We start from the raw sequence: 19,553 nt of genomic DNA, 5'->3' as shown, positions 1-19,553 counted from the left end.
AGATGTTATCATTCAAAAACGTTACTCAGAAAGTACTGTTGCACCTCAGGCCAGAAACTGGTGATCTGGAGCCATAAGATGATGCTGGTACTGATGCCACTCAAGGCAATGTCTGTGACATCCAGGCACTTACAATCTGTGTCTTAGATATGATTCTGCCCCCTCCCATCAGCTCCTTTCTTCCTGTGTGCCCCAGGGACATAACTGATGAGGTATTCCTACCCTCCCAGTGGTATCATTCATGGCAAAAGAAAATTTGTCATGCACCAGTCTGTAACAGCCCCCACTGCCACATGCTTACCAGCAAAGTCTGTTCATTAACTCTCCTTGTTGGGCAGAGCAGCATCACCCGTTGCCTATGCTGAGGCACATATACCTGCTGGGTGTAAAAACAGTGAGTCAGGTGGAACTTTACCACAGATGTAGCTAGGGTCGTTCAGAGCAGGTCTGAACTTCTTCTCCACCCTTGAGGTGACTACCGCATTCTACACTGGCTCTTGGAAATTATCAGCATTACCATTTCAACATGCCCTTGAGCATGGAGAGGTACTGTTCCATCAGTCTTAGCGAGAGCCCCTATGAGGAAATCATCCTGGAAAACATGTATTTTCATAGTGGTGGTGAGTATCCTTCTGGATTATTGTGTGATAAGGAATGGTCTCATTAGGTGGGAGGGCTTAGTGGCATACAGGTCCAAGTCAAGTTCATCCATTGGATCTACATGTAGTCTTTACAACAGTCATCACTGAAGTGCTCAAAGTATGGATCCTGAGGGTACTAAGGAGTACTAGGGTTTGAAACTGAGTGGGGAGATACAGGAAAGAATTATGTACAGTGAGGCTCTGGAGGTGTGAAAGGGCACGGAGGTGGCATTGCTGAAGGGGAATGCTTAGGAGCAGGTGGCGGTTGTAATGGGCTCAAGGTACTGTCCCAGACCCTTTTAATCCCTTTAGGTGTGGGAAGCTCAAATGATGACCACTCCTCAAAGGCTAACCTGTTTCCTTGGGAATACGGAAGTGTGTGGGGGGTTCAGGAACAGGAAGCTAGCCAAGAATCTTCCCTGTAGAGCAATGGATGATTATCATCTTCTTCCTTCTGTCAGGGACCTCTGGCAGCTGCAGCTAGATTGAACCCTCAGTGTGGCTGGACCTTAGGATTTCTGTCAGTGCCAGTCTCGTGACAGGTGTAGGTGGGCCTTTCCCTGTGGACTACATCACTAAAGATGGATGTTTACTACTTAGGTATTGAGGGGGTGTAGACAGGTGGAGTGGCTCAGCACCTTTCAGTGGAGGCTTGCCTGGTGTAAGGGAGGATCCTGAGGCCAAACGGTGTCTGCTGAAGGTACAGGACCCAAAAAGGCTGGAATTAGGGCTTGATGCCAGACTATCAGGAGCTGTTCTGTACCTCTGTCTGTGGACTCTTTGGAGGTGGAGATGAATGGCCTTCATGTATCTGAAGCAGGACTGGGCCCTAGCTGTCCTCCTGGTCTTCAATCCGGAGTGGTTTAGGCCATTGTCCGAGCCTTCGGAGGACACTATCTTGGGCTCTCACGCCCGTGTATGGCTGGAATTCCAGAGGGGCCTGCTCGCTCTGCCCAAGCGCTGAACATATCTTCTTGCCTGAAGATGTCAGGGGTTTCAAAAGAGCCTGTCGTCCCATTTTATGACGCACCCAACACAAGGGCTTTCTTACAGTGTAAGGCTCAGCAGGAGTCACATGGGGATTTGTCATGTTCCGGTGAGAGAGACATTGCAAATGTTGAGGTAATCAGACCTGGGGCATTTGGCACTGCGCCTAGGACAAAACTGAAAATGTGTCTGCTCCACAACACCCTCGGAGTTATTCTGTGGAACACAACCTGAAAAGCGTAGAAGTACTACCAGTGCCAACTGTTGGTTAGGGCATTCTGTTGCAAGATTTTGAAAGCAGAGTGCCAAAAGTGGCCACTCAACACTGGTGAAGAGTATTATAAAACAGTTTAGGATATATAGCAATTGAATCCTAAGGTGGGTTGCAAAACGTCGAAAGCTGATCCTGAAAGTATTTGATGAAGAACACGTCGGCGCTAGAGCTGAAACTCGAACATCCAAACCTGATGGTGAAAGAAAACAATCAGAGGTGGAGTCTGTGTACTGGTACACTGTGGATGTTTGCAGAAAAACAAGTTGCGAACATCTAACAGGCAGAGGATGTCTACAACCACAACTTTATGGCATTCAATAACCAAGTGTAGTAAGTTTCAAAACACAATCTTGATAGATACACTGTTTTTATAGGATTACACCATTTGTTCAAGAGGGGAAACCTGGGACTATAATTCTTTTCTGCAGAAAAGGAAGATTTTTTTATTCAAGCTTCACACCTACAACCCTCACACACTTTTTTTTTTGTTTAAACATTTATACACATTGTTGGAATCTTGGTTATTTCCCCCCAGAGATTTTCTATCTGTACCAGAATTTTCAGAGAAAAATTGTGTAGAAGCATCCGGAAGGAAGATGGAATGGGTAGGACGAAAAAGCAGGACTGCAGGAATACTCTATCATACAACAGCAACACTGCTAGGACTAAGTGCTACTAATTTGTACTAAGTTATGTAAGAGCAGCCTAGCTGAGCTAAACACAGGGCTGAGCAATGACCATCCGTGTAGTAAGTCTCTGCACAGAAGCCTACTAACCAGATTCCCTCAGCCAACTTTCGGTTGAGGTAAGGTGCTAGGGAGCAAGTAACCTGCGTCATGACACAGGGAAGTTGGCTGATGAGATATTTGCGAGTGGAACAGAGACCTTACCTTCTAGAAGCACAGAGGGGCCCAGGCAATTCTGAGACTGGACCAAGCGCTTTCAATTCATATTTCAATTTGTTTGCTTTATAAACATTAACATATGTTAACTAAATAAATGTATTGAGTGCCATCAATTATAAATTGAGAAACATTAATAGACACTTCACCCTATTTGTTGCAGTTTTGCTAGGTTGTCTCTGCAGTATTTACATTAGTTCATATAGAAATATCTAAATATTTCCATAGATGTTCACATTACAAGAATATTTGGTATCTATACAATTAAAAAAAACAAAAGCCATATACTCTGCTACTTGCCCGCCCCACAATGCCCCAAAAGCTTCTTCACCTCTTCCAGTAAGAATCCTTTGCTGCTATGTAATTCCTCTGTAGACCTGTGATTGTTTCTGGAGAGTGTACCATGTTCCTTGGTCCAGGTAACCGCATGGCACCCACTCCTCCCTGATGAGTTGGGTGTCCATATGCTTGTGGTTCCTGCCCTCTGACTGATCTTTGCTGAGTGGGCATATGCTGCACAGTCTCAAGTGACATTCCCAGCTTCTCATCACTCAAATATTTATTTGCGCACTCAACCTTCCCCAACATTTGCAATTTACACACTCAGACCCACCACATCCCATTCTCTCTCATTCCAATTGCAAACTGTCCCAATCTCTTCACAGAAATATGATCTGATCCTCCGCTCCACCATACGATTTAATACCACAACATGAAGTAAAGTAAGAAAATGAAAGGACGCTCTAATGGCCACTTTGTGGCAATCTTTTGATTTATAGCAGTCTACATGTAGTACTAGAAAAGTGAACCATACTATAAGAATAATAATAATAATAATGTGAATGTGCTGAATAACTTGGACACTTACTGATCTCGTTAACACAGTCCATGACCAGCTGCTGCTCCTTCTCTTCATAAGTGATGGTTTCAGTCTTGAGGTGGCAAGCCTGCAAAGCACAGTGAAAATGTAAGATATAATGCAAAATGTATGTGCTACTTAAGTGAAACAACTAGAATCAAGCTGTGTGAGTGAAGTACGATCACTGACTGTTTGGGCGAGAGCAGAGTACAAGGCTCTTAAGCGCGAGGAGGTATTGGGGCTGCACAAGTATCCTTTGGCGTCACAATGGGAACTAATGTTAACAGACTTCACTATTCCCTTGGGCCTACACAGATAAACTCAGACCCCCTCCCCTGAAAGCGATGCATGATCTCGACGGCGTGCACATAATCCAACACACCAGTATATGGGCGATATCCGTGGACGCCCCCTGCAATTTGGTGACCGATGTGCCGGATGTACGCCATATAGACTGCATGTGTAGAGTCAACTTGTCGAAATCCTATGATTGTATAGTAACTATGATCCCTGCCCCCCAACCATTCTCCAACTAGTACCAGAGTTAGTGGTCTCCAAGTTGGCTCCTATTTTTCAGGAAGTGCTAGCATCGGGTCTCTACCCAATGGCTTGGAAAGAAGCTACTATTATTCCGCTGAAAAAGAAAGCAGCGGGTAAACCGGATGACTTAACGAACTTACGTCCTATAGCCCTTCTTCCCTACGCGGCTAAAATTCTGGAAAAACACCTAAATAAGGAACTAGTAGACTTCCTGTCTAGTTCTAAGGGCTTGGATAACTCGCAACACGGCTTCCGGAAAGCCCACAGCACTGAATCTGCTCTTATTGCATCATCTGATATCATACGCAGATTGGTGGATAAGGGGCAGGGGGCATTTCTGGTGCTATTGGACTTATCGGCAGCTTTTGATACTATCGCTCCTCACATCTTGCTTGACCGATTATATCAGACAGGCATCAGAGACCAGGCTCTTAAACTGATTGGATCTTTTCTATCTGATAGATGGGCCACAGTTAGCTGTGGCGATTTTAAGTCTCTTCCCTATCTGTTGCCGTGTGGGGTCCCCCAGGGCTCTTCTCTGAGCCCGACGCTGTTTAATGTGTATGTGGCTCCACTGGCTGAGTTGATTCGTTCCTTTGGCTTCATTCCCACCTCCTATGCTGATGATACTCAGATTATCATCCCGATTGATAATAATCTTGAAGTAGTGGCTACTCGCTTTAATGCCTGTATGGTGGCACTTAGTCACTGGATGAAGTCCAATTGGCTGAAACTCAACTGCGAGAAAACCGAGATTTTGTGTTTCGGAATTGACAAGGTGCACTGGACCTCTAGTTGGTGGCCGGAAGAATGTGGGTCACTTCCTGTCCCGCGGTCCCACTCAAGGAATTTAGGAGTAGTATTCGATGAACAATTGTCGTTTAAACCTCAGGTTAATCAGATAATTAAGTCCTGTGTGTGGACAATGAAGAAATTAAGAAAAATCCTCCCCTTTATTCCTCAGACTAGCAGAATCACTGTCGTTTTGGCCCTTGTCATTTCCAGATTGGATTATGGGAATGCGCTTTTACTAAACTTGAATAAAGATGCTTTGAATAGGCTTCAGTTGATGCAGAAAACGGCTGCCAGGTTGCTGTTAAAATTACCCCGGGGGGCCTCTGTCAAGAGGGGCCTTAAAGATCTACACTGGCTACCAATTATCCATCGGCTTTCTTTTAAGGCTCTCTGCATCACTCACAAAGCGGCCCATGGGATTGGGCCTGCAACGCTAACCACTAAGCTGAAATGGCATAAGCCTAATCGCGTGTTGCGTTCAGCCTGTGCCTATCAAATCCAAATAGCTCGAACTAGGAAAGTGAAATGGGGAGACAGAGCTTTTACCATCGTTGCAGCAAAAATTTGGAATTCTCTTCCATTAAGCATAAGGCAAGAACATAATCATCTAACTTTCAGGAAACTGGTAAAAACTTGGCTGTTTTCCCAATAAGTTTGGGAGCGTCTTTGGTTAGCTCTTAATTGCCTCTCTCAGTCAGCGCTTCGATGCCCGAGGGCCGGAATGCGCTTTAAAAATGCTCAATACAATACAATACAATGATATTTATGCTTTGTAGATACATGGACATGTTCTGCCTACACCCTTCTCTTATGTTTATTGTTCCGATTTGAAGTTGCATGCCCGTGTGGCTCACATGTGCCTTTATGCTATATTATGTCAACTTTCCAATATAAATGCAATAAAGAAATATAAAAAAAAAAACAAGCTGTGTGAGTGAAGCCAATTTAAGGACACTCTGGTACAAGTAATTGTCTATGAAAACGATTTTCTAAACTGAAGCTATATGGTTCATATCAAAGAAAAGTTCATGTTTTCAAAAAACCCTTAATAAGTATGGATTAATGCAGCCTTGTCTTTTTTCATGAGTTGTACAGGAGGCCAGAAGTAGTCAAACACAGGAATATTCTCAGAATGTCTAACTTTCACCCCACTAAAGTACCCTTGCTGCTGTGAATGAGCCTTCCATAGTTTCCCTTCATACACTTCCTGTTCTCCAGCCCGAGTGGAGCCACCAAAGGGAAGGAGTATCCCAACCAGCATAATGAACAGGTTCTGAATAGCTTGAGAATGCCAGTGCGGGCCAATCAAAGAGCAGTAGACAATGGAACTAATACCATACTATACTATACCTATTGGTGTATGTAAATTACTCCCTGCTTTACTATAAGCAGTCATTACAGGAATCCCTATTTTTTTTAAGAGTACCTTTGTGCATTCCTGGACATTTAGATTTAGGCAACAGCGCCTCCAGTATGTGTGACCAGCCAGGCCTATCTGCATGGACAGCTCACCTGCTTGGGTGTGGCCCAACACCATTTTCCCTCCCGCTACTAAACGTTACTCCAAAAATAGAGCAGCACTGCTCCAGCAGCACAGTTCCAGTGACCGTGGGACTAACAATAGCTAAAATACAAACTGAACAGGCCAACGGTAACAGAATCCCACGTTCGTCCCATCAAACAGGTATAGTTTGGAAGTTGGGGACCTACATCACATTAACCGTGGTGTTTACAATGCAGGGTCAACTGCCCTGAAAATGTGATTCAGGACCTCATGTGTCACAGAAAATGAAACCAGCAGGAGTTAAGGAACAATAGACTGCCAGAGTGGAAGTCATGATGCCAGCTCAAGGTAAGCATTAAAAACAAAATGCCTCAAATGCTATATGCGCAAGTGTGCTTGTGCATGCATGTGAGCATAGAAGAGTCTGTCTGCCCTTGGTATAGCACTGGCTCTGACGTAATAGTGGTAATTCATAGCAGATTGGGAGCGGTCATTGCACAATGTTGCCTATCCATGGTATAATGCTGGCATGGACAGGTTATTGGTAAGTCCTCCAGACATTGTGGGAGAATCTGTAGAATGATGGTATACAGCTGTGATACAAGACTGGCATATTGGTGATGATTCCTGGCATATTGGGGGAATCTACAGCACAATGGTGTCTCTCCTGCTACAATGCCAACCCCAGAAACATGGTGACAAATTGCATGCACACAGCTGACCTCCATGGAATATAGGGTGACTACCCCGGATATAATGCCAACACTGATGTTAAAAATTGGGGCTCCACTTGGCAGCAGTTTGCACCCTATCCAAGTAGGGACCCTCACTGTAATCAGGGTAAGGGTGTCACACAGCTAAGATAATCCCTGCTCACCCCGTTGGTAGCTTGGCTCAAGCAATTAAGCTTATCTCAGAGGTGACGTGTGAAGTATTTCAACACACTCACACACAATAACATAGGGAAAACACCACAAAAGTACTCCATACCAGTTTAGCAAAATAGCCAATTTTTATCTGAGTAACACAAGATCAAAAACAACAAAAATCCAACATACACAAGTAAAGATACTAATTTTCAAAGATTAAATGTAGTATAGCACTTAGAAACACAACAGCTCTAACTGGGGCTAGCAAAACGGCTTGACAGAGTAGCTTCCAACAGTCCGATGTGAGGGCGCCCGGTGGGCCATAGAGTCGTGCAGATCCCAGTTATAGTACCTTGGAAACCAAGACGTTGCACGGAGTCAGGGAGGTGAGGCGGCGCTGGAGCCTGGGTGGCATTGGTTCCTTACTGCCACCGGGGAGGGGAGGCATTAGTTCCTTACCGCTAGGCTAGGCGAGCCTGCTAGGCTACTGCTAGGAGAGGTAAGGTGTCAGTTCCTTATGGTTGCAGAGGAGGTGATGCGGCGTTGGCAGCGAGGGGTCGGTTCTTTATGACAAGGCGGGGTCGACAAATCCAGCAGATCAAGACGCAAGGCGTCAACTTCGCTATGTCACAATCACACCATGGGGCCAAAGGTGCTGCGGCGGAGTTGAGTGCCACGGACGTCGGTGACATGGTACTCTGGACTCACACTGTGGCAGGACTTTGGAAGCGCTACAGCGTTGTCAGGCCTGTGTTGTAGGCCACAGACTTTCCACTCAGCAGGTACCATGGCTTGGGTGCAGGTAGCGGCCTGGGGTCAGAGTGGTACCGGTTCCGAAGTCCTTCTGGAAGTCAATGCCCTAATTTCTTCCTTGTTGCACCAGAACACACTCCCAACGGTCCAGGAACTGGATTTAGCATCACTTGGCAAGTCAGGACTCTCAGTAGGAGAGCTTAGGCACTGGCATGCGATGTATTTAATGTCCCTGAGACTTAACAGGAGGCAAGCTCAGTCCAAGCCCTTGGAGAACCTTCGGAAGCAGGATGTAGAAAGCAAACTCCAGCTTTTTCACTCCCAGGACAGAAGCAGCAAGCAGCAGGCCAGCACAACAAAGTAACAGGCAGAGTGGCAGTCCCTCCTAGAGCATCCACCATTTCTTCCTGGCAGAATTTCCGCAGTCCAGAAGGATTCTAACTGTGTGGTGTCAGAGGTCCAGTACTTATACGCATCTCTGTCTTTAAAGTAGGCAAACATCAAAGAGAAGTCTCTGTAGTGCACAAGACCCTGCCATTCCCTGCCTTGGCCCCAGACACATTCCACGGGGTTGGGGACTGCTTTGTGTGAGGACAGGGACAGCCCTATTCAGGTGCAGGTGTCCGCTCCTCCCACCACTCTAGCTCAGTAAGACCCATCAGCCTGATGATGGGCCATCAGGATAAGCAGGACACACCTCAATCCATTTCTGGGCAAATGACTTATGTAAGTGTTTAGGCAGCTACTTGGTGGGGCGACCCGGTGATGGATAGGCCAGGGTATTAGGTTATGATAGTCCTATATGTTCTATATTTCGTTCTATATTGGTCTTTTTATTTTCTGTGCCTGACTTGCGTAGTATAGGGGTATATATTAGTGTGTCAAAAAATGTTAGTCTTTTCTTTTTTTTGCGTCCATGCCTATACTGTTTTACTTAATAATCAATAAACACATATATATATATATATTTAAATTGGGAATTCAGATACCCCAAACTCCTCATCTCTATCTGCTCCCAATAAAAAATTATACTTAAAAGCTACTTCAAGCAACCCTCATGTTACCCTATGGAAGAAATAGGCCTTGCAATAGTGAAAACAGAGTTAAGCAGTATTTCACTATCAGGACATGTAAAGCACACCTGTACATGTCCTACCTTTTAAATACACTACACCCTGCCCACGGGGCTGCCTTGGGCCTACTTTAGGGGAGACTTACATGTAGTAAAAGGGAAGGTTTGGGCCTGGCCAGTGGGTGCACTTGCCAGGTCGAAATTGCAGTTTAAAACTGGACATGCAGTGGGCAGATCTGAGACATGTTTACACAGCTACTCATGTGGGTGGTACAATCAGTGCTGAAGGCCCACTAGTAGCACTGGATTTCCAGGCCCTGGGCACTTTCAGTGCACTTTAATAGAAACTTACTAGTAAATCAATTATGCCAATCATGGATAAACCAATCACCAATACAATTTAGACAGGGAGCAATTGCACTTTAGCACTGGTCAGCAGTGGTTAAGAGCCCAGAGTCCTAAAGCCAGCAAAAACGAAATTAAGCATAGGGTCAAAAACGTGCGGTCATAAGCAAAAAGACAGGGGAGACCACAATAAGAACTGACAGGTCTAACAACTGGTATATTGTAGAAATTCAAGGCATAATGACCACACCCATGGTATAAAGCTGACCCTAGCATGAGCCATAATTATTGGCATATTGTGGGCATCCGTGGTATGAGATGGCAACAGGCATACATGTAAGGTAGAATTCATCATGTCTAACAAGTCAAGCCTCAACTGAATAGATCAACTAATGTTTGAGCACCAAATGTATTTACTAAAATAAAATGCTACTTAATTTCAGTAATGCTATTTGTAGTGAATGCTCTATCTAACCACAGATACTTCACCATTAGAATATTTCTGTGCGCGGGATCTGAAAAATGTTTTAAGATAACCCTTGTGCAGCTCCACTCTGCCCTGGAAGTGACAGGTGGAACAGCATACAAGTGCCATCCTAGCCTGCTCACATCAGTTTCTTTCTGGACCCCCTTCCACAGCCTTGGACAAAAAACAATTGTTCATGCCAGTATGTGTTCTTCTGCAGGAAGGAATCGAGAGGTTGACAATCTAAAATAACTTGAGGACCTCCACCTTTTCAGCCCTAGAAAATAGTAGTAGTAACACCCAGTTCCAATTTCCAAGGCCAGGACCCTCTATGTCTCCCTCCTCCAAGACAGCAAGACTTCATGTAGCAAAATGGACACATGGTCCCCCGACAGCTCCTCTGATGTGGGTGGACGACATGGCGTGGCAGTGAGGAATAGCAAGGTGTAGCCCCACTGGACTATCTGCAGGACTCACATGTATGATGCTACGGCCATCACCCATGGAGAAAATGGCTGACTGCTACCCATAGAGTGGTCGAGGGACACAAGGGAAAACTAAAGCAGCTTGGAAGTGGCTGCCAGAGGGTCTGAGGGTTGAAACGTTTGCTGTCCTTTCAAGCCTGGACGATGTCTGCTGGATCCTATTCTCAAACGTCCTTCAGAGCCTGCTGTTGAGGTGGTGGGCCTTGATGCTGCCTGTAGGCGAAGCCCCTAGTCATTCTTCAAAAGGGGCAAAAGTGTTGGAGATATAGCCTTATTGCTTTTGAGAGACTGAGGTGGGCACACAGTAGCTCTACTTTCTTTGAAGCACTCAATGGTGAAGTCGACTTTCTTGCCAAAAAGGCAAGACCAGTCATAAGGCATATCTATGAGTGACACATGAACATCACCCCAAGCCTATGCTGGAACACCACACTTGTACAGACCGCTCTGCCTAAACAGTGTGCTGTCTCCATACTGAACTGTATGACATATTTGGCCACATCCTGGCTATCTTGAATGGCTTGTGCCAGGTGCTATGGAATTCTTCTGGGACTGCTGGCAAGATCGCTGTGACCATGTCCCATAACAAATGGGAGCACATACCCTGCAAACAGCTGGTGCTGACTGGCTAAGGGTGGGGCTAGCTGATGAAAACATACTCTTTCAAAGACCTCAATTCTATTTTACTTTGTGGGGGGGGGCAGAAGGGTTGTAGCAAAAGAACTGGGGAGAACACTGCTAGTAGATGCCCACGCAGTACTTCTAGGAGGAGGCATATTCCCTTGCACAACTGACAATAAAAAAGTAGGAGCTAGCTCTGGATCTGCGTACAAAGGTACGGAAAGAAAGGAACTGGCATCAGTGTGCTTGGGTAGTGCTTGTATGCAGCTTCAGATGTCGCTTCCTCAGCAGAACAGAGCAGCAAGACGCCCCCTACTGGCGTGCAAGGGCTATGTTGAAAAATCTTCCAGATGCAGTCTGGCATTTGGAGATATTGTAATGATAAGGAATCTGAGGTTAGAAGTATCTATCAGAAATGAAAAGCTGATATTTCAAGACAAAATCCGTTTTATCATGTAAATGCTAATCTGTGCTGTAGGGAATTGAGATTACTTTTCAACAATGAAAAGCTTACGTTGACTGCTAAATGTGCACGTTAAAAAACTGTCAAGCTGGGAACAAATTAAAAGCACTTCCAAATATATACATTTGATTGCTAACCATAATTTGTAAGACTGGTGTAACAAGCCCGCTGTCTGAACTTGTACGATCTGTTCAACCAGAGCACAGCACTGCTATATGAGCCTGTAAAATCAGTCTACACAGCACTGTACAGCAAAATTTGTGAGATTTGAGTAACCTTTTGTAACCCTGCTCATTCAAAGGAGATACTCATTCATTACATACAATGTTATGTTTACATTTTTGCAGATATTTTTTAGGGAAAATATACTAATAAACTACTAGACTGCCACTTTCTGAGACTACTACTGGGGCAGCTGTTTGTTTAGCACACAACTAAAATATCTGAATATTTATTTAGTGCCCTTTCAGAATCAAATACTTTGAAAATAGCAAATCTATGTGGAAATTGGGCTATGGACTATTGGGTCAGTTACTTTTTAGGTAATTTTATTCTGGCACAAGGACTATTTCCTCTTCCTAAGAAGAAAAGAACGAGAGAAACTGGGGAGGGATGATAAAGGTCCAAAATGAAGTAATCTGAAAAGCAGAAGCTTCCGGTGCAACTGTTTTGTTGTTTGTCCTCTGAAGATTATCACTGACAAGTGATGTCACACAATAAGGGTACGGTTTCAGCGAATCAAGATGATTTACTTTGTTGTGCATGCTATAAAAATCACCCACTCTGAAGCTACAATATGAGAGCAAAATGAGAGGGAAGGTTTGCACGAAAAGGACACACCTGATAATTATTTGGAGTGTCAGATTCTTGGTAGGTCTGAACAGTGCGAGTGCGTCAAGTTTTGCTCCTACACATTCTATACCCAATATTGAAGAGAATATTTAGCGGGGAGAGTTTTAAAGGTCTGCAATACTAAAGGCCCCAAAAAGCTGTGGCACACAGACACTGAACAGAAAAAAAGGAGTGTTCTTAACTTTATTCAAGAATATGGTCAATAAAACAGTTATTAAACATTGTTTTAAAGAAAGAAGTATTTATAACCTTTTTTAAATGTTTTTTTAAGGGTTGAGGTGGGGGTTGGATTTGGGTTAGGGTAAGTGTTTAGGTTAGTGCTTGCACTAAATATTATGACTATGGTATGGGGGATTAATGCTGAAACAACTGATAATGGTCAAATTAATTTGGCCCATGTTGGCAAAAATTTACTTTTTGTACTACAAGTTTGTAATTTACATAGAAATACATCAGCCATGACTTTTGTTGCACCATTTTACTTCATGTCTGAATCCAAATGTTTACGGCATTGTACAATCATCTGAAAATACACACAAGGAAATCATGATAGCTGCCCTAATGACTGTAGTACTCCCAAGTAATCGGGCGTGCAGGCCTACAGACCTGAAGACTTAAGCAGGTTTTGAAGCTAGAACGATGCGCTAGCAGTAATGGTTTACAAGTACAGGCCGTCCATTATATGGTTGTATTTTTTTTTTTTATACACAGTAGTTTTCTTCACAAATACAATGGCTCACAGGCATGTGTCGTGGTAGACCCACTACTGCCGTTTTTTCAAGCGTCCTTCTCAAAGCTGCCTTCTCACAATATAATTTATATTGTTTTTATACGCTACATTTTAAGAGGTACTTTTCATCACCTCCGACCTCATAAAAAAAAGTAACAATCTTATATCGGTCAGTTTTATTATCCTTATAGGCCTGTACATCGGCAGTTCCTTCTGTTATCTGAAACGCTGATAATGTTCTTCTTGAGAGATTCCGACACATCTGACTCCAGAAAGCACAGGTCAAGCCGGAAACAAGGAGGCAGAGGAGGCGGGTGAGATGTACCTGTGATCGGAGTAAGAAGTTCTCATCCTCCAGGTCCCGGAGTTTGCTCTGCATGTTATCCAACTGCAAAAGGCCCTGAGACACATTAAAGGAGTCATTGGAGCGGAGTGGTGTAGAGCAGCTGGAGTCGGTTTCACTTTCTTCCGAGGCGATGGAGACGATGCGAAGGAGGTCGTCCTTCTTTGAAAGCTCGTGCTGCAGTTGGTTGACCTGAATGAGGAAGCCCAACAAACAGAAAAGTAAGACTCACTTTTAAATTACATCAAACAGCATGACGAAAAATAACTTAAATTAAAAATAAAGACTGCAGAAGGAATCCAAGTATATTGAAACCATAACCGGCAAAGTTCGAGGGCGTGATATCCCAAACATGCCACTGACCTGCATGCTGTCTGAAGGGCAGGTCTGCTGGATTCAAACGAATACTAAAATTGGTAAGATACCAGAACAGTAGGTATCATGGGCACAATGAAACATGCCTTTTACTACTGCATATAAAAAAGGACCCTTGGGGTGAAGGAGGCAAAAACATGCAGAGGGGAAACAAACCAGTTCAAGACCAACACTAGCCTCTGAGAAAATGCAAGAGGGCTGTGGAACCTCTTGAAGTTGTATTTTCTTCCTTCCATTTTAAGAACACTCACTTGGTCAAGGGCGTGGGCCAACTGCTCTTCCAAGGACTCGTTTTGCTCAGCCAGGGAGTGATTCCGCTTGAGAAGAGCCTGCCCAATTCGAGCAGCTAGTTCAAGATCTCGGTCTCTCTGTTGACAGTAAAAAGAAAAACAGTGTCAGCTGTCGGAAACACAGCCGAGATGGTACGGAATCTGCGCGCATCAACAGACAGGTCTCTTTGAGCCCCTGAACGTTAGGTACTTGTTAATGGGAATGGATAATACGATGGTCAAGGCATATTACATTTGTTCTTATTTCTCTTTGGAGGCACTAGAAAAACTACACTTCTGCACAAATCTGGAAAATTGTAGGACACCTGCTTTCGTCACACCTGGTTAAATCAAACCCATCTCCCTGCATCTAAAAAAAAAAAAAAATATTCAAGACTGTTGTTGAGGCAGCCCTACAGAAACATTAGAAGGCTGATTAAAAATTGGGTACACAGAGGAATCTGGACTAATACAACAGAAGGGTGAACTGTATTAGAAAAGGACATAGTGCACTTTTTAGGTCGCGCACAGCAGCACACAAGCGCCACTCTTCTCAACATGTAATCTATTCTGTTAGCTTTAATCACACCCATCACTTTCATTCAGTCCTGGACTTGACTTTCAAAAAACCCTCAATGTCGTTGGTAAATGCTTTACGTTTGTCTCACCTTGAGGCTGTTTTGTTACTGCCTTGGAGACTGACCCTGTTACATGGATTATTGCACGATTGTGCTTGTACCTTAGTGTGGCACACTATTTTTTCTTTTGCCTCGCCGCTTTGCTCATGGTGGTATGTTTTTTCTTCGTCTTCTTTGGTTTTGGACATCTTGCTGTTTTTCTTTGCAATGTCTGTGGAATCTTTTTTATTATTATTACTTTTTTCCCCAGTTTTATGTACCGCTAACTTGACACTAAGGTATTGGATGGCTTTATTTATTGTTTTGCAGTTTTATCTAGCACAAACCTTATACAAAGGTATTACAGCGCTTTACGTGAGCACCATCTTACTTTACATAAGAACACATTCATTTTTGGTAGCAAGGGAGGATTAAGTGATTTGCCCAGAATCATAGGATGTTGAGCCGGCGCTGAGACTCGAACCATGCTCCCAAGCTCCAAAGTTAGCAACTTTGGCCCTTATGCCGCATCCTCTCCCCTAGGGTTCTTTGTCTGGTGCGTGTTGGAATAGTCTGGCAATAACTCTTTTTTATTTTTTATTTTATTTTTTTAAATATAGAGCTTTGTAATACAGGTTCTGCCATTTCATAGCACTGCAAAGAAGGTGACATTCTAAACAAAATCACTATAATTCATTTGCATCAACCTTGCAGAGATGAAGAGGTGAAAATGCTATGTCAGGATTGTAATCTGTGACATTCTCGTTCTGTCAAGACCTCTGCAGTGGGTGCATTAACCAACTGACTTGAGTGGAGCTTAACACTAGGCGATAGCACATGCTCTTGATAACCTCCAGAGGGTCACCAACCAAGCACATAGGTTAATTCTAGGCAAGAAGATGGTGAAAGATGTCTCCTAAATGGTGGAAAAGAAGTTGTGACTCCAGACCCAAGCACTTCACGGCCTCAAGCTTGATAGCAAAAAACATCTAGCCTTTGGATGTAAATTGGGCCTCCTCAAATAGAGTTCAGTTAGCGTGAACTTGAAACAAAGGTATTGCATCGCTTTACATGAGCATCAGTTATGTTACACAAGAACACATTCACTTTTGGTAGCAAGGGGAGATTATGTGATTTGCCCAGAATCACAGGATGTTGAGCTAGCGCCGAGACTAGAACCATGTGTCCCAGCTCCAAGGTTGGCAGCTCTGGCCCGTACGCCACATCCACTCCCCTAGGGTTCTTTGCCTGATGCGTGTTGCGGTAGTCTGGGAATAACTTTTTTTTTTCTTTACATATAGAGCTTGGTAATATAGGTTCTGCCATTTCATAGCGCTGCAAAGCAGGTGCCATTCTTAACAAAACCGCTATAATTAATTTGCAGTTGAGCTGCCTCTTCTGTTATTCTCTTTGTATACAGTCAATGTTTTTAAAAGTTAGGTTGGTATTGCCAATGTAGTGAAATAATTCCTGTAAGAGTTTAACCCACAAATATATGGCTGCACCCTTTTTTTTGCTCCTCTTTTAGCTTGTTTGGTGCTATAAATGTGTAGGTAAACACAGTAGAAAGGGTTGCATCTCTAGGGTATCACAGACAGTCTGTAGGAATGAGACAAAAACACTCCCAAGATGGCAGCCTTGTTGTATCCTCTCTCCTGCAGCAACAGGCCTAGGAGGGTTGCTATAGCACCTGTGATACATCCACTACACTCACTACAAACTAAAACAAATAGGTAAATGACATTGTCATTTACAAGGACAATAGCCCTAACTCTCACAAATGCAAGACCTTTTGCATTGCAAATGCGTGTTAATACTTGTAAAAGACACCAGCTAACAAAACACAAACACAGATAATTAGCATTAGGATACAAATCACTCTAAGCACTGAATGACACAGAATAGTAGCGGTGTCCATACAATTCATAATTTACAGAAACTCAAACGAAAACTCAATAGACATGAAAGATGCAATGGTCTTGAAATAGTGGTAGTGGCACAGTGTTCAAATAGAAAGGAGCCAAGAAATCAACAGTGCATGAGTTGAGTAACCCATCAGAGGAACATTTCAGAATACAAGAGTCTCAGATATTTGTAAAGAGGAACAATCAAGATTCGAGATAGCACTGGCCAAGTGGAGGCACGCTTAAAATGAAGGCCTAAGTGGACAATCAGACACTGGCACAGAAGGAGCCGATTCCAAGATAAACCTCAGTGGGGATGGAATGATGCATACTGCACTCTTGAAGCTTGCACCAAAAATGGTTGGAGGATTACTTGGGGGAGAAACATTTGGCCGCTAAAGAGACGGGTGCTGATCCTCGGATGGCAATCACAAGGTAAGGATCAATGTGTATGATGGCAGAATGTGATGGGGAAAATTCAATGGCTAATGAATTAATCTATTCCGGGATGCCTCATGGTAGCCTGATACTTTGGGGCTATGCCCACCCCTAAGAAGTACACCAAAAACCTTGGGGTGATTGAGGACGATTCTCGTTCGATGCTAGAACACGTTAACACCACCTGTGGTAAATGCTTCAGCATTCTCAAATTACTGAGAAGCGATTTGACCTGTTTTAAGTAGGGTGGGCTTTTAACCATGCCCATCTCACACTCATCACTTTCATTCGTTCCTGGGGTTGCCTTTGAAAAATCCCTTGATGTCATTGGTAAATGCTTTTCGTTTGTCCCGCCTTGAGGCTGTTTGTGTCACGCCTTGCAGACTGCCCCTGTTACATGGATTATTGCACGATTGCCAATATACTTCAGCGTGGGCGAACTTTTTTTTTCTTTTGTCTCTCCCCTTCGTGCTGCATGGCTGTCATGGCGCTCACAGTGCGAACAGGCACAACACCGTTAACTCGATCAGCGGTATTGGAGCACATTGTTCACAGTTACCATATCAGAATAATTTCTTAAGGTTCTCCCCTTAAAACACTTGTAACTGGTAAATGCTTTACGTAAAACAGAAATCCTCAAAGTGAAAGCGACTCTCCAGGCACAGCGAAAGAGACGATACTACAATATTCACAGCACTCGGGAAACTCGCCCCATAATGCTTTGCAGGGCATTACTTTTACAAAACATATTTGGTCATAAATCAGCCTGTGGTGGTCCTAAGACAATGGGGCTACCACCAAACTGTTCAGCACAACAGACTCTTTCTGTTTAGGTTATCTCTGGGTCCCCACACTAGGATAGTGGGGACCACAAAATAATCACCCCTCAAACTATTCATTGTCTTTTTAAGCTTTCTCATGGCTGGGACTTTTGCTTAACAGCTAGGAATAGCTTGTGTTTTAAGGGCCTTGTTTGTAATATCATTGCTGTAGGTCTGTTATCCCTGAAAATGTATAATGCACTACACCCTCTAGGGGCTAAATATACGGTTATACTGAATTACTTTCTGCCATTTTCTTTTTGTGTGGTTATGCCCTCTAGGGGCTAACTATATAGTTAAATGACCATGCTTCTTACAAATGCTATTTCATTGGGTGTCCTCTAGCGGCTGTTCTAAGCACTACAGTCAGATCAACATACTAAAATATTCGTGGTACAGAAACTTGACCCATAATGCTTTGCAGGGCATACCTTTTACAAAATTGTTTTGCTCAGAACTCAGCCTGTGGTGGCCCTAGGACAACGGAAACACCTTCAAAACATTGACCACAATATGCTCTTTCTGTCTACATCATCTCTGGGTCCCCACACTGTTAGTGAGGGCTCCAAAATAATAACTCCTACCACCATTCATTGTCTTTTTAAGCTTCCTCATGGCTGGAACTTTTTTTTGTTGTTATTTTTTTACAGTTGGGAGACGTTATGTTTTATGGGCCCCGTTTGTAATATCATTGCAATAGTCCTGCTAGCTTTATTGGGGTGTCCTGTAGGGGCTAGTCTGGGCACTGCAGTCAGGATACTATAATATTCGTGGCACAAACTCTCTCCATAATGCTTTGCAGGGCACTACTTTTACAAAACATTTTTGCACATACCTCAGCCTGTGGTGGTCCTAGGACAAAGGAACAACCTTAAATAAGCTCTCTAGGTTAGTGGAGACACCAAAAGAATAACCTGTTCCACTATTTAGTGTCTTTTAAGGTTTCTCATGGCTAGAACTTTTGTTTTACAGTTAGGAGAAGTTTTGTTTTAAAGGCCTTGGTTGTAATATCATTGCATTGGGCCTGCTAGCCTTACACACACCCTTTAGGGGCTAAGTATATGGTTACACTGCATTATTTTCTCCTTTTTTTCTCATGGAGTTATGCCCTCTAGGGCATAACAATATGGTTACATGGCCGTTTCTTACAAATTATATTTTTGTTATGGGGCCCTCTAGGGTCTGTTTTAAGCATTACAGTCTAAAGCCAAAAGTTTATTTCTGATAAAGGTGTATATGATAATTGTATAGGTTTTAATAACCTCTCCTTATTACAATTAATACCACGATTCAGGCCAACTTAACATCCTTACACAATGACTGTTTAAACAATCTATATATGTTTGAGTGACTCTTCTAGTTTATTTCTCGTCTGTGGCTGTCTTGTGTCCTTTTTGGGGGGGGGGGGGAGGGGACTGTGTTAGCCAGCCAGCAACTTTGATGGTGGTGTGGTGAAAGTGGTATTCTATTAGCATGGCAGATTTTAATTATGATGCTAAATGGCAAAATTTTAATTTTTTGCTGCAGACAGAGGAAGAAGGTAAATAGAAGTGCTTTAATTATATGCCGGGCCACTGGAATTATATGGCAGTAAAAGATGAAATTATGAGGCAGGGTTAACCAATTTA

The 19,553-nt window shown here is 43.5% G+C and overlaps 1 protein-coding gene across 4 annotated transcripts in view; it reads right to left on the bottom strand.

Annotated features, from left to right (window-relative positions):
- TRAK2 (trafficking kinesin protein 2) overlaps positions 1-19,553 on the bottom strand; it is a 286,386-nt gene that overhangs the window by 124,290 nt on the left and 142,543 nt on the right. For all 4 annotated transcript variants that reach the window (XM_069226062.1, XM_069226064.1, XM_069226063.1 and 1 more), the window contains 3 exons: positions 14,128-14,244; positions 13,484-13,693; positions 3,673-3,751 (listed from right to left, as the gene is read on the bottom strand). In XM_069226062.1, coding sequence (XP_069082163.1) covers positions 3,673-3,751; positions 13,484-13,693; positions 14,128-14,244 — 406 coding nt within the window. The remainder of the gene's footprint in view (positions 1-3,672; positions 3,752-13,483; positions 13,694-14,127; positions 14,245-19,553) is intronic.

Source organism: Pleurodeles waltl, chromosome 3_1, assembly GCF_031143425.1.
Source record: "Pleurodeles waltl isolate 20211129_DDA chromosome 3_1, aPleWal1.hap1.20221129, whole genome shotgun sequence".
NCBI classification, from domain to species: domain Eukaryota; kingdom Metazoa; phylum Chordata; class Amphibia; order Caudata; family Salamandridae; genus Pleurodeles; species Pleurodeles waltl.
This window is presented reverse-complemented; position numbering and strand designations above follow the sequence as displayed.